Here is a 24,643-nt window from a genome sequence, read left to right as displayed (position 1 = left end):
CCCTGACTACATGAGTCAGAAAAGGAATGAAAGGGATAAAGGAAGTAGAGAGAGGGAGAGAATGGGAAAGAGTGCAGGCAACCCAGTGGGTATGGATACTTCTATACATATGACATGGCTAAGCCCTTGTCACCACTGGACAGATGGCATAAGTAGTTTGCCCAAAGTTACACAGTGAATCAAAACCCTGCTTCGACTCCGAGGTTCTTACTACAGAAGTTTCTCGAGCAGGCTAAGGATCCCAGTGCTCACAACTTGAGATGTACCCAGATGGAAGACCCAGACTTGCCCTCCCCTTTGGCCCTCAGCCACTTTGCCCAAGCAGTGGAGACCCATCCTCATCCACAAGAAGTCACTTTGTAACCAACTGAGGAACTTTTATTTACACAAAGGCCAGAGTGGTGTGGGCAAAAGAGACTGGGGAACAGGGAAGATGGATGTTTAAATACTGGGATGGGAGACAGGCAATAGCAGGGCTGGCCTAAGAACTGCCACCTCAAGGTATTCTCCCCCAAAAGATACCCAATAAAAATAAGTCCAGAGAATAAGAATAGGGTAAGGACCACCAGAAGCCTCAGTCCCCCCTGCCCCGAGGGTGGGATGGCCCAGTGCTGAAAGGCATGGGTGAGGGGTAGTTGGTACTCCAGGAAGAGAAGCTACCCTCTTCCCTTGGGAGGGGTGGCTCTCCAATACTTGGCTCTGTTGGCCTCACCTTTACTCCCGTGCTCTCCCTCCCCCAACCCCTCCCTCACTGAACTTGTCTTCAGAACCCCTGGATCTTGGGTTTCCAGAAGATCCTGAGAAATCTAGCCTCCTGGGTCTGGAGTACATGTCCACCCAGAAGTGACCCTAGACACTAATAGGCTCTGTCCTGGCTGGTTGCTCATGGCCCCTTGATGGACCCAGGCTCTGTGAGGCGAGCAGAGGTATAGGCTGAAGCCCCCAGGCATGCGGCAGGCTCACAGAAACCTGGTAGCCCCACTGGGCCTGGCCGGCCAGGTCTCCCAGCCTCTCCTGGAGCCCCTGGGGATCCTCGGTCCCCATCCTTGCCATTGATTGCCTGGCCAGGCCGGCCAGGAAGACCTGTAAGGAGAGAGTAAGAATAGGATAAGGACTGCCAGAAAATTGTGTAGGCAAGGAAAACTAGAACACGACTGTCATGGAAGAAAGACTCAGACACTGCCAGACTCAAGAGTCCCAACTGCCAGCTCCCAACCAGACCCTCCCCAGAGACACCTCCAGCTTGGCTGAATGCCAGGCTTCCACAAAGAAAGCCCAGATGCCCATGGATCATCCATCCCCAAGCTGAGATGGAAAGGTGGCTGGACAGGACCAAGGTGTTTGTTACCTGGGATCCCTGGGGGCCCAGGCATCCCGGGATGGCCACGACCCATTTCTCCTCGATCCCCCTTCTCTCCACGCTTTCCTGCAGACAAAAAAGGAGTGTCTTTTCCCAAACTGACAAGTCTTTCTCCCGCTATTTATTTTGTTCCATACACATCAACTGTGGAAGTATACTATTGGAGAAGGTTGGGAATGACCATGGAGGACTGGTTAGATAAAGGGAGATCCAGATAAGATTTGGGAGGTTCTGTATCCGATAAGGTTTATTATAGGAAATTGTCCAATACATAACTGGCATTTACTATGTACCAAGCTGACCTTGACTCAATCCCCCTTGCCCAGCTTTATTTAGCTCCAGTGCCAGTGGAGCACTCACCCTTGGGTCCAGTGTTGCCAATCTGACCCACTGCTCCCACGATGCCAGGAATGCCTCGGGGGCCGGGATGCCCATTGGGCCCCTGTTTGCCTGGATATCCAGGGGGCCCAGGAGGTCCTGGAAGGCCCACCATCCCTGCTGCACCCAGGGCTTCTCGCTTGGCACTCACAGCTACCTCAGCAAGTTGCTCTGAAGGGAAGAGGCGAAGAAGGGTCTAAGATGAGACTGGAGAAGACAGTGCATCCTGGCCATACGAATGTAGACAGAAAAGCCCCGCATTGAGCTTCCCCGTCCCTAGGCCCTGTTTTATGAAAGTCTACCCAAGGTCCCACCGTGTCTGAGGAGGCAGAGCTGGAATGCACACCAGGGACTCCAGACTCTCAAGCAAAGACACATGGAAAGGCTGCTGAAGGATAACTGGGTACTGAAGTGGGCTATGAAGAGGAACTGCAGCCCTCTCCTCACCTTGAATCATCTTCAGCACCACATCCACGATGTGCTGGTCACTGGCGGCTCGGCCCTGAGAGCAGAGGATACAATTCAGGAAGAAGCTCTGGCTGCCAAGACCAACCACTCCTGCAACCCTCTGGTTCTCATCTTCATCCAGCATTTTTGGGCATGCCTCAGATTCTCGATCTGAGGCCAATCTCTGAGAAGCCAAGACACCTCTGGGAACTCCCCGCTTTATGTAATATTCCGTAACCCCAAGAAGATGCCCTTCCTATAGAATCCCTGTCCCTGGGGGTCCACTCACCACCACACCCTGTCTCCCGGGTTGTCCTGGCACGCCTCGATCTCCCACCAGTCCTCGGGGCCCGGGAAGCCCGGGGTAGCCCTGCACTCCTGGGGCACCGGCATCTCCGCTGGGGCCGGGGTAGCCGGTCTCTCCACGGACTCCTTGCTGCCAGGGGACGGTGTGGACTGAGAAGGCTTCTGAAGGAAGGGGTGAGTAGGGAAAGGGGTGGGGGAGGGGGAGAGGGAGGAGCCAGAAAGAGGAAAGCATCCTTTTCGGAGCGAGGGAGGGGAAGAGCTCACCTGTCCCTTAAGCCCTGGCTCGCCTGATTGGCCCTGAAATCAGAGGAGGAGGAGTCAGGATGCGGAGGGGGAACCTAGGCCTCGCAGATACCCCACACTCCTGTCCCGCTCAGGTACCCTGCTTACCTTCTCTCCTTTCTCTCCCGGGAGGCCGGCCACCCCCGGGTCACCCTGCAGAAAGAGAACCTTGTGTCAAGAGCCAGCAGTGATAGCAACAACGCGGGACTCGGGGTCTGCGAGTGTGGACAGACCCTGAGACCCCAGGCACTCAATGCCTGCGAGCAGGACTAGGGGCGCTGGTACTCACCACTCCGCCTCGGGGCCCGGTCTTCCCTGGGGAACCCTGGAAAAGGAGATTGAGGTGTCGTGAAATGTCCTTTCCAAGAAGGGAGCTCCTCTAGCTCCCAGTTTCTTCTGGTCTAACCCAATCCCACGGCCTACAGCAGCCCAGACTTGGGCCCTTTTCCCGGGTGTTTTCCAGCCTCCTACAGCACCTTATCTCCTTTGATGCCTGGCAAGCCTTGGGGTCCTGGAATTCCTGGAGGGCCCTGCTCTCCTTTGGGGCCCTGAGGAGGGAAAAAAATGGAGTAAAACAAACAAGGAATCCAGTTGTGAGCCCACTGTTCCCCTCAGCTGTGCTCACCTGTCGTCCTTGAGGGCCTGGCTGTCCCACTGGCCCCCTCTCGCCCTGGTCACCCTGAAATGGAAAGTGGAGGTCACCCCTGGGCTCTCAGCAGGGCCAGCCTTTTACATGAGGCGGGACTCTAGCAGGATAAGTGCCGTCCATTCTGGCTGTCACCAGCAGGGGTTCTTCTTATTACTCTTTGTTACAGACATTCATTTGAGGGCTTGTCAGAGAGGACCCAGCTGCTGACAAGGGTCCCTAGGGAGAGACCATTTACCTTCTGTCCCATGATGCCCTGTGGACCAATTTCTCCTCGAGGCCCTGGCTCCCCCTGGGAGGAGAGAGGAGGGTAAGCAGCAGGCCTGGTGGGACCCTTCTTCCTACCCCTGGCTCAGTCTTCCCCACCCTTGGACCAGCTAATTGGCTTCAATTAAGGAGGCTGGCCTAGAAAACAGAAAGAGCTTGCTAGAGAGAGTGAGACAGACTCAAGACACTTCCCAGGTTTGGGCTTCATCCCTCAGCCCCACACTAATGTCATAGACTCAGACCTAGACGGACCAAAGCCCTCCTGGGAAAGTAGAGGGGGCTACTCACTTCTTTCCCAGGGGGACCAGAGACTCCCGGCAAGCCCTGCTGGCCTGGTTCACCCTGCAGGAAAACACAGTTCTCTTGTCAATCTGGTAGCTGCTGGTCATCCTTAGCCTCATGTAGACCTAGGAACCTCAACAAAGTCTACAACCAAATAAGCAGGGAAGAGTGCCAGGTTGGGGGTGGGGGTGGCGGAGGGGATGTTTTTAATCAAATCCTCTGGGTTCCTTTGCTTTTCCTAGGTTTGTTTCTTCTCTGGATTCCAGACCACCTCCTGTTTCTACTAAGCCAGGATCATGGGCAGTGTGGTAGCAGAAGGTAGTTTGGCCTAAGAGGCTTGTGTCAAGAAAGCACTGGGCCTCACAATCTTTAAGCCATGTCTCATTTCTCACTCCCTGGTCTCCCCTTATTGAGACAGAACAGATTCTCCTGGCGAAGGGGAGTCTCCTCACCTTGTCTCCAGGACCTCCTTTTGTTCCAGGCTGACCCGGCACACCCTAAAAGAAAAGTTGGTATTGATTTCTGCCCTGGCACAAGGAGATGGATGTACTTGCCATGTTGCCTCCGTGCCCAGTCCAGATTTTCTCCCCATCATGGGAACTAAACAGCCAAAGGTCCAGCCATGGTATCACGAACTTGGCTGACTTTCCAAGTTTGCTGTTGGAAGAGTGGGCTTGGGACAATGACCTGTCTATCAATGTCCATGTTCATGGGGAAAGAGTGACACACAGTAAACACAAGTCTCCACATGCACAGAGAAGCAAGCTGTGGCCGGTCCATGCCCTCAGGGAGGAGAAGGGTGGGCATTCACAGGCCTCGCTCCAGAAATGTGGGGTAGGGGTGACAGGCTGAGCTCAAATTGTGGTGGACACTGAATGCCAAGATGAGCTAGTGAGGTCAAAGATTACAGCTCCCCCTTTTAAACTGTTTTCTCGTTATTATGAACCTCAAGTAATCAATAACTACTGGATGGCTAAACTGAGTGAATTTCATAGAGGCACTGGGGAGCCTGAAGGGATTAACACAGAAATGGTTACATTCCACCTAGCCAATGTAGAGGATGTGTAACAACGAAAGAGAAGACTAAAATAACTGTCCAGTGTTGAGGCTGCCTACCCAAGCCAGGCGCTGCACAGATGATGGCAATATGATGCAGTGACAGGGCCAGAGCTCGGGTGTAATTTTTACCTCATCAGCCCCTCACACCCCCACAGAGAGGGAGACAACAAGTGGCTGGCTCACTGAAGCGCTGGTGGATCAACTTGCCCGTGGGCAGCCTCGGTGGCTTCCACTGACACTTACCGCTAAGCCCTGGTGGCCTGGGCTTCCTGGCCGTCCCACTTGTCCTGCACTGCCCTAGAGAGACAAACAACCAGAAACACAGATTAGAACCCCAGCCTGAGGTCTCATGGCTCCCACCTAAGTACAGCAGAGAAACTGATCCAGGAGCAAGAAGAGCTGCTGGAAACAGACTGAGAGCCACTGGTTCTAAAGCCTCTAGGATTGGTGTGACAGGGCTCAAAGGCCTGAGGAGGAACAGGCCTGACCACCCCCACCCCCGTGAGTGCTCCCTACTCTTACCTTCATGCCAGGAATGCCTGGGGTCCCATCCTTGCCATCAATGCCTGGTGGACCCTGCTCAGGAGTAAAGTTCAAGGGAGTCTTACGATGGGAAGACCTGTGACGTGAGCCTCTGTGGCAGCCACAGTGTACAAGCAGAGAGGCTCCGATCATCTCGGGAAGCACCAGCCCACAGGGGACAGGGTTAAGAAGGACAAGCCACACCCTTCCTTGGTGTGTGGATGACCGCTAAGATTGTTCAAGCTTCCCATTGTCCCTCCACATGATTCCACACTGCTTGCAGGTGAAGATACTCTCAGACTGTAAAACTGTCAGGTTACAGAGCCAGCAACCCACCGCAGATTCCCAGCTTCCTCTCCATGTAGGGATGCAGATAAAGTGACCAGGGCCAAGGCCTGGACTCTGAACACTTACGGTTGTTCCCTTTGGGCCTGTTATCCCCTGGGGTCCTCTGGCACCTTGGCTCCCCTGCAAAGTAGAGAGAGAGGAGGTCACCTTTAGAATTGCTGAGCTTAACTGGCTGTGGAGAGAGGAAGGCACAGCTGAGGCAATGGTCCCAGAGTCCTGGTGGCATGGGCCAGACTCAGAGGCTGACTGGAATCAGTTCTTTCTTTCCACCATGCGGACTCTCAATCCTGGTGGTGGGTGCCTTTACCCTTTGAGCCATCTCTCCAGCCCGCTTTCTCCAGTTCCGATAATAATGATCTATGAGGAAGTGTGTGGAGGCAAATGAGATGAGCCAAGTATCTCTGAAAATGTCAGAGCGGGGAAGCAGGGGCCGGTGGATCTCTACATTTCAGGCCAGCCTGATCTACAGAAAGAGTTCCAGGACTGCCGAGCTACACAGAGAAACCCTGCATGCATCCAAAAACCAAAACAAAGAAAAGAGAATGAAAGCAAGAAAGAGAGAGAGAGAGAAAGGAAGAAAGGAAAGAAGAAATCAAGCAGTAGAAGTGAAGAACTGTGGGACTATGGGATGGAGAAAGAGGTGTGTTTGTGGGACAGGCCAGTAAAGGAGTCAGTCGTGACAAATGTCTAACCTGGAACCTGTGAGACAGCCATATGGGATTCTCTGTAGCAGTCTCTCTACTCTTCTGTTTTTAAACTTGCACTGAAATACAGTTAACTGAACTTTCAGCTTGGGGGGTTTTCTAACACAGGTAAATCAGCAGTCTTTTTTTTTTTCATTCTGTTAACATAGCATGAATATCTGCTCTACATCAATTATCCCCCCACCCCACTACTTAACAACCTTAGAGGTTACCCATGACATTGAAGAGCCCTTCAATGGTTTACCATATTAGGAAATATCTTATGATACATAGTGACTTATATAGTCTATCAATGCTATAACCAGTGACACAAAAATTACCTTTACATATGTCATTTTGCCCAAATGTAAGAAGAGCTGGTGAGATAGCTCAGTGGGGAAAAATATTTGCCATTTAAGCCTGATAACCTGAGTTTGTTTTCCAGAATCCACAGGTGGAAGGAGAGCACTGATTCCTGCTATGTTGTCCTCTGGCTCCTGTATGCATGCTGAGGCATGTACGTACTAAGCACACACAGTAATAATAACAAATTTTAAATTTTAATTAAATATGCTGGGCTACATGTAGTGGCACATGCCTTTAATACCAGCACTCAGGAGGAGGCAGAGGCAAGTGACTCTGTGGGTTTGAGGCCTGCCAGGTTTACATATCAAGTTGCACGACAGACAAGACTACAGGTGTATACATTTTTGGTTTGGTTTGGTTTGGTTTGCGGTTTTCAAGACAGGGTTTCTCTGAGTTGCCCTTGCTGTCCTGGAACTAACTGTGTAGACTAGGCTGGCCTCAAACTCACAGAGATCTGCCTACTTATTTCTACGTCCTAGGATTAAAAGTGAGGATTGCCATCACCATCTGGCTAAGTACAATAGTTTTTAAAAATAAAATTAAAATAGAATTTTATTACATTTGACAAATATGATAACAATGCACATTGGAATCTTATATACATTGTCAAATTGTCCTTCAACTGGGACATACCAATTAACATTGCAGTGCCACAGGAATGTGGATGCTGTTCTGTTAAACCCACTCTTCTCAGACTTTCCACAGAAATCACAATTTCTAAGGACACAAATGACCTCCATCTCTCTAAATACAAAGGTAACTTTGTACCACATGTAAGCAAAATGCCCGAGGAGGCCAGAGGAAGACTGGATCTCCTAGCACTGGAGTTGTGTGCTGCTTTGTGTGTGCTGAGAGTCCTCTGGAATAGCAACAAGTGTTCTTAACTGCTGAGCCATCTCTCCATCCCTATCCCACATGGCCTTAATGTGTAGCCTGAAGTGGCCTGGAACTCTTTATGTTGACCAGGTTGGCCTTGAACTCACAAAGATCCACCTGTCTCTGCTTTCCAAGTTCTGGGATTTAAAATGTGCACTACCATGCTCTGCTCATATATTTTTAATTAAGATTTTTTCTGGCAATTTCATTCATGTATATAACATATTTTGGGTCATTTGTAATTCCTGTCACTCACTCTCATCCCTCTCCCACTCCTACTGAACCTCATCTTCCCAATGAGTTCCCCTCTTAATCCCGGGTCTTTTTGTTTGTTTGGGTATGTGTTGTTGTTGTTGTTGTTGTTGTTATGATGATGGTAGTAGTGGTGGTGACAATGATGATGATGGTGGTGGTGGTGGTGTATGTGTGTGTGTAGGTGTGTGTGTGTGTTGTGGAACATGCAAGTGCTTGCGTGGAAATCAGAAGACAGCTTTGTGGAATTGGTTCTCTCCTTCTTTCCACCTTTAGTTAGGTGGATTCCAGGAACTGAACTCAGGTTAATACCACCACCCCTTTATGTGTATGGGGATGATCCGAGTTTAATAAAACTCATTTTAGTTAGGGTTGCTTTGTATGCGCAGAGGTGGGGTTATTTACTGGAATAGGGCAACTTGCTGTGCCTGCAACACTGAAGAAAATGTCTTCTGGTCCCCATGCATCTATTCCCGAATCCCAAGCCAAGAACCCTTTGCTCCGTTTTCGGTGATTTTAAAACTCCTCAGAAAGACAGGAGTGGTGGCGCATGCCTTCAATTCCAGCACGTGAGAGGCAGAGGAAAAGAGATCTCTCTGAGTTAAAGGACAGCCTGGTCTACAGAGGGAGTTTCAGGACAACTGGAACTACATAAAGAGACCCTGTCTCAAAACAAATAAACAAAGACCCTGCTCAGAAAAAGGGGCTATGGGAAAAAAAAGAAAGAGAGAGAGAGAGAGAGAAGGAAGGAAGGAAGGAAGGAAGGAAGGAAGGAAGGAAGGAAGGAAGGAGAGAAAGGAAGAAAGGAGGGGAGAAAGGGGGAGAGAGAGAGAGAAAGAAAGAGAGAAAGAAAGAAAGAAAGAAAGAAAGAAAGAAAGAAAGAAAGAAAGAAAGAAAGAAAGAAAGAAGAGAGAGAAAGAAAGAGATAGAGAGAGAAAGGAGGGGAGGAAGGGGAGAGAGAGAGAGAGAGAGAGTTAAGCAACTGTTAGAGATGTCTTTGGATCCAGACCAAATTCCATTAGTTCCATAGTTAGTTTGCTAGACTTTCATTGTCTGACCCCAGTGGCTACAAGATTGGATCCTAAGACTTCTTGTGAAGTCTGAACATAAGCAAAATGACTGGGTTTTCACCACAGACCATGAGAACACCCCCATACCCAGAAGTCACCCCCATCCAGACTGACAAGCACATATATAAATGCCAATGTGTACACACACACACACACACACACACACACACACACACCAGCCTTGGATGGAGACAATCCCTTTCCAGTACTCTTCAGGGGGTCTGTTCAGATAAGGGGTGCCTGAGAACTTACCACATCCCCCTTCTCACCGGCTCGGCCTGGTGGCCCTCTTGGGCCTTCTTCACCCTGGTGTGAAGACAAGAACCTAAGTCACATGAGCCCATGAAGACCAGCACCCAGTTTGAAGCCATAGACCTCCACTGTAGGGCCTAGAGACAGAAGCAGGCTTACCGGTGGCCCAGCAGCCCCGATGGAGCCCACCATGCCTTTATAGCCACGAGGACCCTGGGGAAGAGGAAAGATTGCAGATCAGTCCTAGATGGACTTCAGATCCCAGAAGCCACAGCAACTCCTTCACAGCCCCCACAGACTCACCATCTCTCCCTTGGGTCCTGCCATGCCCGGGTAGCCCCTGATGCCTTGGGGGCCCTATCAAAAACAAACAAACAAACAAACAAATGACGGTGGAGACAGCTGCGAGGCCCAACTCACTTATGCCTTTTCTGATCCCACCTCTCACGATGCTCCTTTAAAATGGGCAGAGTGTCCCTATCTCCTGCACAGTACAAAGCTGCTCAGATGTAGAGAAGAAACAGAGCATTTAAAGAAACAGTGGCAAGCCTGGACCTTAGCCTGGCCTTCTGGTGGGCAACCTTGGTCCTGTCCTCCTTATTCCTACAGCCAGCCTGTCTTTCAACGGATCCAAGTACCCCAGCCAGACACTGATATCTTTAGAAGTTAGAGGCCAAAGCAGGTGAATGGTTGCATTAAAGGGCTCCCAAGATGATAGGGGGCATGAGAGTGGGGTGCTTCTTACCGGTGGTCCAGGGATGCCTTGCTCTCCAGAGGCACCCACATCTCCCTTGGGACCCTAAGAGCAAGGAAGAGCAGTCAGACTAACAGGCGAACACAAGACAAACAGATATCAACAACCTTTCCAACACAGACAACCAGAAATGGTCAACTAGAAACCACGAAGTCCCACACCACATGAAAAAGGGACTCAATAAGAGACCCAGTGGCCTCCTGCCCCTCAGCACAGGGATCTGCCCCCTTGAACCCATAGGACAGAGGAAGGGATGAAGAAGGAGGCAGATCTCTGTAGGATTGTCTCCCTTTAATCCTTGTCCTCATCCCTGGCCCTTAGTTCTCATACTCACTGGCTTCCCCTGGCGACCAGGATCACCCAGAATCCCCCGTTTGCCTGGATGACCCTAAAAGGAAGAGTGGATTCGTCAGCCCCAGGCTCCCTCCAAGTGCCTGCTCTACCCTCCCTCCCGGGAAAAGCCACCCTTTTACCTTCACTCCTTGCAAACCCTGAGGACCCTTCACACCAGCTGGACAGTTGGTTGGACACTGGAAAGAAAATCCTATAAGGCCTTGAGGTTTCTTGCTGGTCAAGGCCAGCTGAGCAATGCTTCCCCAAACCCCCTCCCGTCTCTCACGGAAAACCCCTGTCAATTTCTCCAGACCCCATTTCTCACCAAGAAATCCGCACTCCCTTCCAAGCCCTGGATGGTTCCTGGTCGGCCCTGAGAGGAGATGTGATAAGGATGAGACCTGACCTGATCCATCCCCACGGCAAGCCACTTCCTCAGGAACATGTAGCCAATTCAAGAGAGTTGAAGACACTTACTGGTTTCCCAGGGGGCCCTGGGGGCCCTGATGGTCCCTCTGGTCCTGGATCCCCCTGGAGGCAAGAAGAGCCCAAATTTCATCCTGCTGGGACCTCGTTTGTCCTTTCTCTCCCCCCCCCCCGTCCCACTTCCTAGCACTGTCCCATCCACACCACTCTTTAGGGCACCCCCAGAAAGCTGCCACAGTAAGGAGATCCAGGAAACTAGCGGGCAGCACCAGCCCTGAGCCTCCCAAGAAGACTTGCCACAATCCCGGGTTCAGCAGGAGAGGTTCTGCCCCAAGCCTGGAAGAGTTCTTCGTGGGCCGGAAACTCCCAGAAAGCCTGACCCAGACTGCCAGCTTAGGTGTGCACGGCAAGGGGCAGAGTTAAAGGGTGACAGAGGCTCACCTTGGGGCCTGGGGTTCCAATCTCACCAGGGAGGCCAACAGGTCCAGGGGGTCCCTGTGGGGCAAAGAGATGGCTGTCCCAGATGCCTCACAAGGTCAGCCACCTTAGATGGAAAGGTAGGGACAAAAGTTTCTTCACTGTGACTACTTAAACAACTCCCAGCAGACAGAGCTTATGAGGCTGTAAGGACCAGGCTATCCCAGACTCACACTGGCCCACTCTTGACACCAACACAACATGCTGGTCATTTCTCATGATGAGGACTGCCCTCTTTCCCCAGTCTCTGAGTACCCTGCCCCTCAGAACTTACGGGAGGTCCAGCAAAACCAGGGCCCTGTGACGGAGGAAGAGGAAATCAGATTAATGGCTCCCCTCTGCAAGTCCTCCCAACCCCTAGAGGGCCTCTCCACCCCCTTGTGCATGGCACTCACCGGCAGGCCAGGGGGCCCTGGGAGCCCAGGCTGGCCCTGCAGGAGTAATGAGAGAGAAGTCAGCGGCTAGAGCCTTCTAGAATCCATACTTCCCTCTCCTGTAGCTCCTCCAAGCTCTGGCCTTAGTGTGTCGTCAGTGAGCACGCACCTTGACTCCAGGGGTCCCCACGGGACCAGGCTCTCCCTTGGCTCCCATTAAACCCTGGGGAAGAGAGAGATGGTAGGATCATTGAGGTGCAGCCTGCCCTTAATGCACAGGGCAAGGCGAGTCTAGGGGAGTCCTTAGGCTTCCACACCGGATGAAGGCCTGGGGACCATACCTTCCTCGTTCTCTTTCTCTGGTTTACTTAGGAATCCAGGGAGGCAGGCAAAACAATTATTCTTTTTATTTATTTATTTATTTTAAGACAGAGTCTCATTATGTCCAGCCTAGGCTAGCCTTGGATCTTGTTATATGGACCAGGCTGGCCTCAAACTCAAAGAGATCCGTCCTGGGATTAAAAGCATGTGCCACCATGCCTTGCAATTATCCTTTTGTTGTGTTGTTGAGATAGTAGCTCCCAGTTCACTGAGTACCCTAGGGTGACCTTGAACTTCTGACTCCTTCCCACCCACCACCCACCCCACCACCCCCACCCTCGAGTACTGAAATTACAGATGTGCCTAATTGTGATGCTGCCCCACTGCCACAGAGCTCCAGTCTCAAGGCAATTGCCCTCCTTTGAGAGACTAGAAATGAAGACTCAAACACCTGCAGGCTCAGCCTCACTCCTCATAGTTGGAGTCTAGGTACTCAGACAAGAGTCTGGACTGGTGAGGTGCTCTCGTGTCTGCTCTTCGTAACTCCAGAAAGCCTTCATCATTTTCTCATTTGCAAATAAATGAACACACCCACCTCTCTGGGCCACTGGGAAAGAGGCAGTGAGCTTTACAATCTCAGTGGGGTGTGGGTGAGGAGTACTCCCATTAATTAACCAGTCCCACCTCCCTAAAACTGTCCTCAGGAATGTGTGGCTTTGAGGTCCCTGGGGACCCTGTAATGGTGCCCCCCCCCCAGCTGTGCCAGAGCTGCAGATGGAAAAGCAAAGCAATGGGTTTGGGGTGACAGCTGGGGGGTGGGAGGGATGCGGACAGGCCACAGAAAGGCAGTATAATTCCTAGAGGCCAGAAATGTGAGTCTAAGTCTCCACCCACACCTGCAGACAATCCTGGTCCTCGCAGAAAGCAAAGCCTCACTCTGGCTCCTAGCTGCCGGAGATCCAAGGCTTCCAACAGGGTAGATATGAGACAAGAGTGAGGTCACGGTTGTATCAAATGAAGAGGCCTGACTGGCTATAGAGCCGACATCTTGCTACCCTTCTGACCAGAACATGTGTGAACAAAGGCAGAATCAGACTCTTCCCAGCCTGGGGTACTCACATCAATGCCAGGTTTCCCATCTGGACCATCTGGGCCAGGTTTGCCAGGCTCTCCTTTGGATCCCTTGAAATTAGAAGCAGAACAGATGTTAGTCAGAGGAGAGAAAGTAGCGGAACCATCAAAGGTCAAAGAAAAAAAAAAGTACTCACCGGAGGACCAACTTTACCTGGAGGCCCCTTGTCACCCTGCAAGACACAAGCCGTGAGACATGCTTCCCTAAGACATTGTGTGGACAAGCCTGGCTGGGTGGCCCCAAAGAGCTTTCTCCTCTCTCTTTTGTGCTGAAACTTGCACTTTTTAAAAAACAGCTCCCTTTGCTCAAAACAAAATTCAGCTGTACGCAGGCCTTCAGTTCCAGAACTCAGGAGGCTTCTAGAGGTATATATAAGTCTGTAAGTTCAAGGCCAGCCTAGTCTAACAGCAAATTTCAGGACAGCCAGGGTTACATAAAGAGACCTTATCTACATTAAATTAAACTAAATTAAAACAAAACAAAATAAAAGTGCATCAACACTAATCCAGCCAGCTGAGAGGGGCATTTAATCAAGTAGATTCTAGGTATGCTGTGAAGTCCCTGGGTTTCTGGTTAACCGGGAGAAATAAAGCAAATGACAAAAATAAAATAAATAAATAAATAAATAAATAAATAATAAAGCTTTTTAGAGAAATCTGAAAGGGGACTGTGGCTTTCAGTCAGGAAAACCAGAGACTCAGGACAGAGCAAGGATCAAGGGGGCCAACTTGGGGGTAGATTCAAAATGTTCTTAAGAAAGGTCTCTTTTCCGTGTGACAAAGGACCCTTGGTAGGAGCCGGGCAGGGCCGTGGAGTCAGATTTAGCCCCAGAGAGGCCCCCAGGCATTCCGCAGCCTGCAGCAAGAGCCTGGCTGGGGCCCAGCGCCCTGCGTTTGGGGGTGGGGGCACCAGACTGAATAGAAGTCTGTCCAAACCGTAAACATCCAGCCGACCTCCTGGGGGAGCTTCCAGAATGAGGTGGTTAACCCTCAGCACACTGGGAGAGCAGAAGACAAGCCCAGCTGATTCTAAACAGGGGAGCTAAAAGCAAAAGGGAGAGACAGGAGTGTGGTCCCAAGCTGCTCAGCCAGTCTACACGAGGTTCTCCAGCTACCTTAAAGAGGCATGTAGTGTGTCAGGGGACAGCACGAAGAGGAGGAAGAGAGGGAGGGGGATAAGGACACGCTGTGAGCCGAGGCCAACAGCAGAACAGCAGGCCCTTGTTGCTGGGTGGTTTTGACAGACTCCCACATTTCAAGGCTGGTTTGGGGTTTTCTCTGAACAAACAGACTCCTTGTGGTCTCTGCAGGCACCGCCTGCTGGCAACAGGGGGCGCTAAACTTCCAGGCATCCCCACCCCTGCGCTCATAAAGTTCTCCTTTGTGGATAGCCCTGCTTCCTCTCAAGTCTGAAGTTAGATACTCACGTCGATGCCATCTGAACCAGGCACTCCTGGTGGCCCTGGTGGCCCTGGAGGACCCGGCTCCCCTGGTGGACCTCTCTGAAAATACACAAGAGTGCAGCCCTCAGACAGTACGCAGAACTGGGCTCCCAGGGGCTGCTGGAGACCCCGAGAGCAAAGGTGACTAGGGCAGCATCTCCCCAAGGAGATGGTGCTTCATGGGGAGTTTGTTGAGCAGCTACTGTGTGTCAGGCACTGTGTGCCATTATGCTCTGTTACTTTATGAACTACTCAGAACTCGGGGGGGGGTACTATTAGGGGTGACAAGCAGAGGGTGAGGAAACACAAAAAGACTCAAGGCTCGTGATCACTGCAAGTGAATGCTGAAACCGTGATTACACCCTAGGTTGGCTGGCTTCTTCCCCTGGGTCACACGGTCTTTGCACTGTCACGATAGGAAATAGATGAAGACATCATTTGCTCAAATCACAGATGATGTGCAAGATGGCACCTAGCCAACGATGGCCGTTCGAACTATTGCTGTTTTCTAACCAACAACAGGTATAGCGGTGAACTGGCACCTCTCCCTCGTCCCTGGTGCAGGTAAAGAGACCTCAGAGAAGAAGGAAAGCTGGGACTCTTCCCACCCAATCCTCCCTAAGGTAGCGAACCAGCCCCGACTCAGGAAGTCCACGCGTGCCAGATGCTGGCGCCAGGTGCCCTCCCCAGGTTAAGATGTGCCAGGCTGGCGCCTCACAGGCGAACTGTACCCCTACACTAGCACTGCTTGGTGAGCGGGCCCAGCATCCCCATTTGGTCCTAAACCGGGCATCTCTTTCCTAGGGCCCAGCTGTCCCTGCGAAGTGAGGCAGAAGCCCACAGTCAGGAAACGGACATATTGGGGCGACAGGGAAGTCTGGCTGGAGCCTGGGTCCCTTAGGAGACTCCGGGGGCGGAGGCTCCGCTGTCGACTGAATAGCCACCATTGTCTCCGCACCACCTGGGCTCTCTCCACTGCCAGGCCCCCGCGCCATCTCCTGCTCGACGCTGCCTGTCCCAGGCAAGGCCAAGCATCCCGAGGCAAGGTCCCTCTGGTTCCCGGACTAGTCAATCTCCCTTCACCGCGAGCGGTTTGCCGGGTATGCATCACCCCAGCGGCTCTGTCCTCAGCTGCCCCTCAGGCTAGGGACAGACTAGAACAGGTCCTAAAGACTCCAGGATCCTAAACCCAGGCTCTGCACCAGGGACGGCGGAGACAGAGAAGTGACAGGACTTACGATCTGAGCCAGGGCGAGCCACAGCACCTGGAGGAGAACGAACAGGCTGCGGGGCGCGGGCACGGCGGTCATGGCGAACAGCGGGTTCTGGAGCGGGGGTCCAAGCACCGATGGCGGGGGCTGCTTTCGGAGCCTCGGACTGGATCTCCCGAAAACGCAGCTAGACGGGCCGGGGCGGGGACCTGCAGGCCTGTCACCTGAGAGCACTGTGGGGAGGAACTGTCCAGCTCCGCCCGGTCAGGGGCGGATCTTCTGTGCCCACCCTGGGTCTGCATTCTGAGTTTGACCAGACGCCCCAGCTGGGAAGTCCCGGGGGCATCTCGGGGTACGGGACTACTTTCTGTGTGAAGAGCAGAAGTCCATTCGAAGTCCCTTTCCTCCTTGCCTCCAAGATCAAAGCCTTCCTCCTGGCCCTCAGCCCCATCCTTTCCCCGGGCAAGCTTGTCTGGGTCCTTTATCCTCCAGAGCCTCAACCATCTCAGGTTCTGGAGACCTGGCCAGGACTCCACCAACTCCATCTTTTCTAAATTGGCTCAGTCCTCTCCACAAACAATCAGGTCCCTGCCATATTAAAACACACCAACATCTTTCTTGAATCTGCCACCTCGGGAATTCCCCATCTGCCTCTTCTCTCCCCCTCCACCATCAATTCCATTAGAGTTGTCTGTGGCCTCTAAATTTCCCTTTCCTCTCGCCTCCCTGCTTCCATCGACCAGTGCGATCCGAACATCTTCCATCCTTGAGGCATCCTGTTAGCATTTGGATCTGCCCTTGGCAATGCCAGTCCTTCACGTCTTCTCTCCCAAGCATCCACCAGGCATCCACCCCATGTGACCTTGTACAGTTATATCCTTTGAAGACAAGTTTTTATCTATGCGAATGAGTGTTTTGCCCTCAGGTATGACCCTGTCCCATGGGGGACCAGACATCCTTGGAACTGGAGTTGTAGAAAGGTGTAAGCTCCTACGTGGGTGCTGGCAACAACCTGGGTTTTTGCAAGAAGAGCACGAGCTCTTCAGCAGGGAGCCATCTCTCCAGATCCCTACAATTACATATTAAGGAGGAGTACATGTTCTATGAAAAGTGTCCCTTAGACTATCAAACACCACAATGCATAGTCACACAAACTAAAATGGACCTGGGCTATCTAACCGTGTGGAACCACCTGCATGTGTGAGGTCCACTGTCAGCCAAGTGACACGATTGTCTTTCTCCTCAGCGGCACCTGCATGCTGCTGTCTCCTGGACTGGGAGAGACTTCTCCCTCACCCCCTTTCAACTGACCTCCCAAGTTCATGGAAACAGCCACCACTTTATTCAGTAACACCCCAAACCCACCTGTCTGGTCACCTCGGTCCAGAGCCCCTTTCTCCTCTCCTTCTCTTCCACTCACTGGCTAAGGGCAGTGGATCTCATGCAGCCACTAACCACAGTTATGACCACAGACACCTCCATGACATAAATGAAGTCTTAGTTTCCTCCTCTGTAACTGGGAACAACATGGTCCCTATCTTAAAGAATTTGCTTGAAGATTGAAGGAGCTGATGGTGGCAGCTGCTTAATGTGACAGCAGTGCGCTGTGACCCTCAGTATCATTTGCTCTTGGTATCCAACTGGCCTCCAGTATGGAAACTTGACCACAAGCAAATCAAGTGACCTGGCCAAGGAGGAGGCCTGGACAGATGGCTCCACAGATAAAAGCACTCCTTACTTTTGTAGAATTTGGGGATTTGCATCCCACATCAGATGGCTCCCAACTACCTGTACCTCCTGTTCCATAGAATCCAATGCTCTCTTCTGGCTTCCATGGGCAACAGCAAACATGCAGTGAACATATAAGCACATGCACATACACAAAACACATAAACACGTGTAAAAATCACCCTCCACATTTCCTTTTCTTAAGTATGTTATGAAGCCGGGGAGATGGCTCAGTGGTTAAGAGCACCAGCTGCACTTGCAGAGGACCAAGTACCCACATATCAGCCTATAACCATTTCTAACTCTGTTGAGCGCGCCCCCAACTCGCCAGCAAGAACGACGCCACAGCAGGATCCTTCTGCACACGTTTATTCAGTCCTGTTTCTTCTTTCTTTATATCTCCCTTGTTTATATATCTCCCTTGTTTTTACATCTCCCTTGTTTATATCTCCCTTGTTTTTATATCTCCCTTGTTTTTATATCTCCCTTGTTTATATATCTCCCTTGTTTTTATATCTCCCCCGAACCCTGGGCCTCTCACTCCTTTTTATACTCTCTCTCATCCACGCACCGCAGGCCATGCCCCCTCACCAGGCACGCAGCTTCAGCTAATCAGGGCAGCAGGGGCAAATCTCCACCAAATTGGATTCACCTGTATCCTGGTACACCTTCGCAGCACTCAAGATGTTTGTGTCTTATATGAGGAAGTCAGGTGCAAGTCATATGACTTAGCTGCAGTCCCTGGCGCCTTTGGGACTGCCGCCACACCCGCTCCCCACATAACTCCAGTTCCAGGGTTGGATGCCCTCTTCTAATCTATTAGGGCACCAGGTACCCAGGTGAAACACAGACATACATGCAGGCATGGTACATACACATAAAATAAAATAATAATTTTAAATTATGTCACACAAAATAAATAAAATGTTATATACATAAAAAAGAATTGGGCTGGTGAGATGGCTCAGTGGGTAAGAGCACCCGACTGCTCTTCCAAAGGTTCGGAGTTCAAATCCCAGCAACCACATGGTGGCTCACAACCATCCGTAACGGGCGGTGGTGGCGCACGCCTTTAATCCCAGCACTTGGGAAGCAGAGGCAAGTGGATTTCTGAGTTCAAGGCCAGCCTGGTCTACAAAGTGAGTTCCAGGACAGCCAGGGCTACACAGAGAAACCCTGTCTCAAAAAACCAAAAACCAAACAAACAAAAACAACCATCCGTAACGAGATCTGGCTCCCTCTTCTGGAGTGTCTGAAGACAGCTACAGTGTACTTACATATAATAAATACATGAATCTTTAAAAATATTTTTAAAAACTGTTAAAGTTTCAATAAAGTAGTTTATCTTAAAAAAAAAAAGACTCAATAGTTCAAGGCCAGTCTTGAATATGCAGCAATGTTAAAGGTCAATCTAGGAATCATGAGATCCTAACTGCCCTCCTAACCCCCCCCCCCCGCCCCCTGCAAAAAGTTGAAGCATAGTTGCTGACACTTTGAATCCCAGCACTCTCCAGGCAGAAGCAAGGAACCCCTGTGAGTTGCAGGCCAGCCTAGGCTGAATATAGTGAGTTTCAGGCCAGCCAGGGCTACATAGGAGACCTTATCTCAAAATGGAGGAAGAAGAAAAAGAGGAGGAGGAAGATAGTTGATATCATCTCCAGGATGAAAATTCCCAGACCTTGAACTCCTTCTTATGCTCTGCCCACCACAGGAATTTCCCTTCAAATATAAGCCTGACAATGAGAGGCCACAGGGTCAGTCAGGGGCTAGTCCAGAAAGGACTGATGCGACAGGTTTGATACAGCAAATCCACAGGATATGGAAATGTCTTCCATGAGGTCCAGAGAGAAAAGAGAAGAAAGGCAGGTGCCCCCTTTGCATTTTGTCAGATTTAATGCAGGGTTTCTTTTCATTACTTCAAGTTGAAGTTGTACTTACAGGGTTGCTTCCTATTTGAACAGAGATGGAATTTGGTTTGCAGTTTGTCTTAGTCAGGGTTTCCATTGCTGTGCTGAAACACCAAGACCAAAACGCATCTTGGGGACAAAGGGGTTTATTCAACTTACACTTCTACATCATAATCCACTTATTGAAGGCAGTCAGGACAGAAACTCAAGCAGGGCAGGAACCTGGAGGCAGGAGCTGATGCAGAGGTGGTGGAGGATGCTGCTTACTGGCTTGCTCCTCATGGCTTGCTCAGCCTGCTTTCTTAAAGAACTCAGGACCACCAGACCAGTGGGCTGGGCCCTCCCCCAACCATCACTAATTAAGAAAATAGCCAGATCTTAGAGAGGCTTTTTCTCAACTGAGGTTCCCTCCTTTCAGATAACTTTATCTAGTCTCAAGTTGGCATAAAACTACTTAGCACACAACTCTTATGCTCCGAGCCACAGGGTTTTTTTTTTTTTGTTGCTGTTGTTTGGTTTGGTTTGGTTTTTCAAGACAGGGTTTCTCTGTGTAGCCCTGGCTGTCCTGGAACTCACTTTGTAGACCAGGCTGTCCTTGAACTCAGAAATCTGCCTGCCTCTGCCTTCCGAGTGCTGCGATTAAAGGTGTGAGCTAATCTCCTTGCTTTTCTTTTCTTTTTGTTTCCTATTCTTTTCCACAGGAACTCATGTAGCCCAGGCTAGCCTTCAACTTGGATGATCTCCAACCTCTGAGCCTCCCATTTCTACCTCCAGCGTGCTGGACCTATAGGTCTGGCAGCCACACTCTGCATTCATCACACTGTTTTTTTTGTTTTGTTTTGTTTTGTTTTGTTTTGTTTTAAGCATATCTTATTCCTGGGTTCATTGTAAATTTGTTACAAGCTGTTCATATTTTACTTTAAAGAGCCCATTGATTTCCCCCTGAGAAATATAAATGAGATGCTTTATTTCCAGAGGAACCTTAATTTTATTTTATTTTATTTATTTATTTATTTATTTATTTGGTTTTTCGAGACAGGGTTTCTCTGTGTAGTCCTGGCTGTCCTGGAACTCACTCTGTAGACCAGGCTGGCCTCGAATTCAGAAATCTGCCTGCCTCTGCCTCCCAAGTGCTAGGATTAAAGGAGTGTGCCACCATGCCCGGCTAATATTTTTTTATTCTTAGAGTTGGGATTCAATAATACAGCAAGTCTAGTCTTTTAAAATAAATGATTTGTTCTTTTTGTAATGGTCCATGGGGGAGAGGGACACGTGTGTAGGCTAGAAGAGGGCATTGGATGTCCCAGAGCTGGAGCTGCCTGATCGGGTGCCTCTGCAAAGGCAACTTTTCACATCAGAGCCATCCCTCAGCCCCAGAGCTCTGGCTTCCATTCACATGTCAGTGCAGCTAGAGGTAAGATGCAAGCATTTTGTGCCTGTCTGCAGCCCTGTGGCTTCTAAACTGGAGTCTGGAGTTTGTTTGTTTGTTTGTTTGTTTGTTTGTTTGTTTGTTTTTTAAAGACGGTCACGCGTGTCCCATGCTGGCCTCAGACTTTGCAATATACCCAAAGATGACCTGAAACTTCTGATCCTTCTGTCTTGCCATCCTTGGTGTTGAGACTGTAGGTGTGCACCACCATGCTTGGTATATGCAGTGCTGGGGATTGAACCCAGGGCTTTGTGCATGCTAAGCAAGAACCTACAATCTGAGCCACAGCCCCATCTTTGAGCTCTGGAATTGTAGACTATTTGCTCTTGAGCTGATTGGCATCACTGGGGAGTGAAGTCTCTGTTCTTTGTCACCATTATAGCCATGTCACTCTAGAGCCCAGTGACTTTCAAAGAACTCAAAAGGTAAAGAATAACATCTGTCTCACTTCTCAACCTATTTCCTGTCTCTGGGACTTGTCTTTCTATACATCCAGAATTGTGGTGCAGTTGCTCATCCAGGCCTGAGCGCTTGCTTGCCCTGTTGTCTCTAGCACTTAATTCCTCTGGTGGCAAGAGCAGCTTTAATTCATCAGAAACATCTTAATTGTGTTGTAACCCGGAATTACTGATCCTAGAGAGACTTCAGTGTTGTACAGACAGTTTGCCTCTGTGCCCCCACCCCCATCCTCCCTTGCCCTTCCCCAGCATTAGAATGGCACTCAACACCCCTGCTGATAAGCAGCGAAACTCCAGGTGCCTGTCCTTGAGACCTTAGAGAAATAACATGCTCAAGGAAGACCATGGGAAAAAGGTAAACAGAGGTCAGGTCACAGACAGTGACGACTGGCCATGAAATTAGTCCTTGAACAGACACCCATTAACCCCCTCCTACTTCAGTACTGTTCCACCCTCTACTCCCCTTTTCTGTGAATATTCACACTATTCCTATACTGTATATAAACCCAATGTTTTCTGGACTCAGGGTCGCTTGCCAGCATTCACGCAGTGAGTGCTAGGTGGGCAAACCGAGTTCGAACTAGAAAATAAAAGAAGCTTTTGCGAGTTGCAATGGACTTTGCAATTCTTGGGCTCGTCTGGGTTTCCCGTGAACTCAGGGCACAACAGTGGAAATACAGTTCCACTAGAAATTGAACGCTAGGTTAGCAAGATGATTGTATTTGGTTAGCTGGTGTTACTGTGATAAAACACTGACCAACAGCAACTTAGGGAGGAAAAGGTTTATTTCAGCTTCTAGCTTGCAGTTCATCATCAAGGGAAGCCTGGACAGGGGCTGCAGGCAGGAGCTGAAATACACACACACACACACACACACACACACACACACAGAGAGAGAGAGAGAGAGAGAGAGAGAGAGAGAGAGAGACTAATCAAGGCAATGCCCCACAGGCTTGCCTACAGGTATTTTCTCAACTGAATTTCCTTCAGCCTGTGTCAAGTTGGGGAGGAGGGTGGGCAGTGGAAGAACTAACCAGTACAGTTACTTAGTGAGGCCAGAAGAGGGCACTGGATCCCCTGGGGCTGGAGTTAAAGGTGTTTTGCTTTGAGACAGGATCTCAAGTAACCAAGCATGGCTTCAAACTCACTATTTGCCTCGCGTGGTGGTTTGAATGAGAATAACCCCTTTAGGTTCATCTGTTTGAATACCTGGTCCCCAGTGGTACAACTGTCTGAGAAGGATTTGGCCTTGTTGGAGGAGATGTATCACTTGGGGGAAGACTCTGAGGGTTCAAGAGACTCACTCCATTCCCAGGGTGCTCTCTCGGCCTCCTGCTGTCGGTTAGAGATGTGAGCTCTCAGCTGTTCCTGCAGCTATGCCTCCAGTCTGCCATCATGGACTCTAACCCTCTGAAACCGTAAGCCCAGTTGAACGCTTTCTTCTCTAAGTTGCCCTGGCCACGTGTTTTGTTACAGTCATAGAAACGTAACTAAGACACATATGATGGTCTTGAATCCCTGATCCATCTGCCTCCATCTCCCAAGGGCTGGCATTACACGTATGCAGCACAACTCCCCGATGGACCCCTTGTTCTTATGGTTGATTTTAATGTCAACTTGTCACAAATTAGACTCACCTCAATAGGGAGCCTCACCTAAAGAGTTGTCCTGATGTCCATGATTGATGTGAGAAGGCCATTTAGGGGTGGCATCTTTTGGTAGCTGCCCAGATTTTAAAACTTTTCCTCTGCTCTCTTCTTGCTTGGCCTCCCTCTTGTTGCTGAGTGGCTTTGCCCCCTTGCTGCTGCTACTTCTGCTGATTCCTTTGCTAACAGTAGAACCAATTCTTCCAAGCTTTTACGGTAGACTAGCCTATCTTTAGGAACCTTCAGGTTCCTGGTGCCATACTGAAACTACTGAGGCACCCTGCCTCATGGTCTGAGAAGCTAATGGTTGTCACACACCAATGAAAGACAGCTGTTCTAGAACTCCTCTGACTGTTGGGGCTCCCAGAATCAAGGGCCAAGTAACTTCTGAGTTCTCGGGTACAATTTGGCTGTTGTTTCTGTCTTAAAGCTCACTTAATAAATTCTGAATATGTATATGTATATATATGTGATATTGATATATTTATATACTTATACATATCGATGTGTGTGTGTGTGGTGGTTTGAATAAGAATGGCTCCTGTACAGTCATGAGTCTGATCGCTTGGCCCATGGGGAGTGACACTATTGGGAGATGTAGATTTGGAAGAAGTGTGTCACTTTGGGATCAGGCTTTGAGGTCTCCTATGCCCATTGTGGAGCACAGTCCCCTTCAGATGCCTGTTGATCAAGACATAGAACTGTCAGCTCCTTCTCCACCACCACGTCTGCCCGGACACTGCCATGCTTCCCACCACAGTAATAATGGATGACCCTCTGAAACTGTAAGCCAGCCCAAATTAAATGGTTTCTTTTATAACAGTTGCCATGGAGTCTCTTCACAACAATAAAACCCTAACTAAAACTCTGTGTGTGTGTGTGTGTGTGTGTGTGTTCATCCCCCTTGGTTCTGTTCCTCCTGAGAGCCCTTACTAAAACATTTTTTGAAATTTAAGTATTTTTTTAAATGTAGGCGTGCTCTGTCTTCATTACACCTGTATGCCAGAAGAGGGCAACAGATCCCTTTATAGATGCTCATAAGTTACCATGTAGTTGCTGGGAATTGGACTCAGGACCTCTGGAAGAGCAGCCAGTGCTCCTAACCTCTGAGCCACCTCACGAGCTCACAGAAACTTTTTTTTTCATCTTTCCATTTTATTTATTGGGGGACGGAGCTTCACTCTACAGCAAGCATACGGAGGTCAGAGGACAACTTGTGGGAGTTGATTTGATTGATGCTCTCTTGCTCTCCCTTCCATCATATGTGTTCCTGAGTTTGAACTCGGGTTGGCAGGCTGATGGCAGATGCCTTTACCTGCTGAGCCATGTCATCAGCCCCAGATCTCTTATTTTAAATGATGAGTCACTTTCTAGTTGATAGCTACTTTGGGCCACCTTCCTGAGCCTTAATTCATTTCATTTGCGTATCAATCCATCCATCCATCAATCAATCTTGTGTGTGTGCCTGGGTGTGTATGTATGTGTACCATATGCATGTAGGACTGCAGGGGCCAGAAAATGACACAGGATCCCCTAAAACTGGAGTTACCAATGGTTATTAGCCATTGATCTGAACCCTGGTCTTCTGCAAGAACAAGAAGTGTCCTTAA

The 24,643-nt window shown here is 50.0% G+C and overlaps 1 protein-coding gene across 1 annotated transcript; it reads right to left on the bottom strand.

Annotated features, from left to right (window-relative positions):
- Nucleotides 1-353: 353 nt before the first annotated feature.
- Nucleotides 354-16,113, bottom strand: Col9a2 (collagen, type IX, alpha 2). Its single transcript, NM_007741.2, has 32 exons — nucleotides 15,893-16,113; nucleotides 14,640-14,714; nucleotides 13,350-13,385; nucleotides 13,201-13,263; nucleotides 11,930-11,983; nucleotides 11,782-11,817; nucleotides 11,661-11,684; nucleotides 11,351-11,404; nucleotides 10,961-11,014; nucleotides 10,809-10,856; nucleotides 10,624-10,680; nucleotides 10,485-10,538; nucleotides 10,142-10,195; nucleotides 9,700-9,753; nucleotides 9,556-9,609; nucleotides 9,397-9,450; nucleotides 5,964-6,017; nucleotides 5,550-5,603; nucleotides 5,271-5,324; nucleotides 4,421-4,465; nucleotides 3,975-4,028; nucleotides 3,658-3,711; nucleotides 3,399-3,452; nucleotides 3,250-3,321; nucleotides 3,063-3,098; nucleotides 2,882-2,926; nucleotides 2,756-2,788; nucleotides 2,475-2,621; nucleotides 2,186-2,240; nucleotides 1,721-1,909; nucleotides 1,349-1,426; nucleotides 354-1,083 (listed from the first exon to the last, which is right to left on the bottom strand). The coding sequence occupies exons 1-32, from the start codon at nucleotides 15,962-15,964 to the stop codon at nucleotides 884-886; spliced, it is 2,067 nt and encodes a 688-aa protein (NP_031767.2). The 5' UTR covers nucleotides 15,965-16,113; the 3' UTR covers nucleotides 354-883.
- Between the last annotated feature and the right edge of the window lie 8,530 nt (nucleotides 16,114-24,643).

The sequence above is a fragment of the Mus musculus genome, chromosome 4 (genome assembly GCF_000001635.26).
Source record: "Mus musculus strain C57BL/6J chromosome 4, GRCm38.p6 C57BL/6J".
In the NCBI taxonomy this organism is placed as follows: domain Eukaryota; kingdom Metazoa; phylum Chordata; class Mammalia; order Rodentia; family Muridae; genus Mus; species Mus musculus.
The sequence above is the reverse complement of the archived record's forward strand: the minus strand, read 5'-3'. Positions and strand labels throughout refer to the sequence as shown.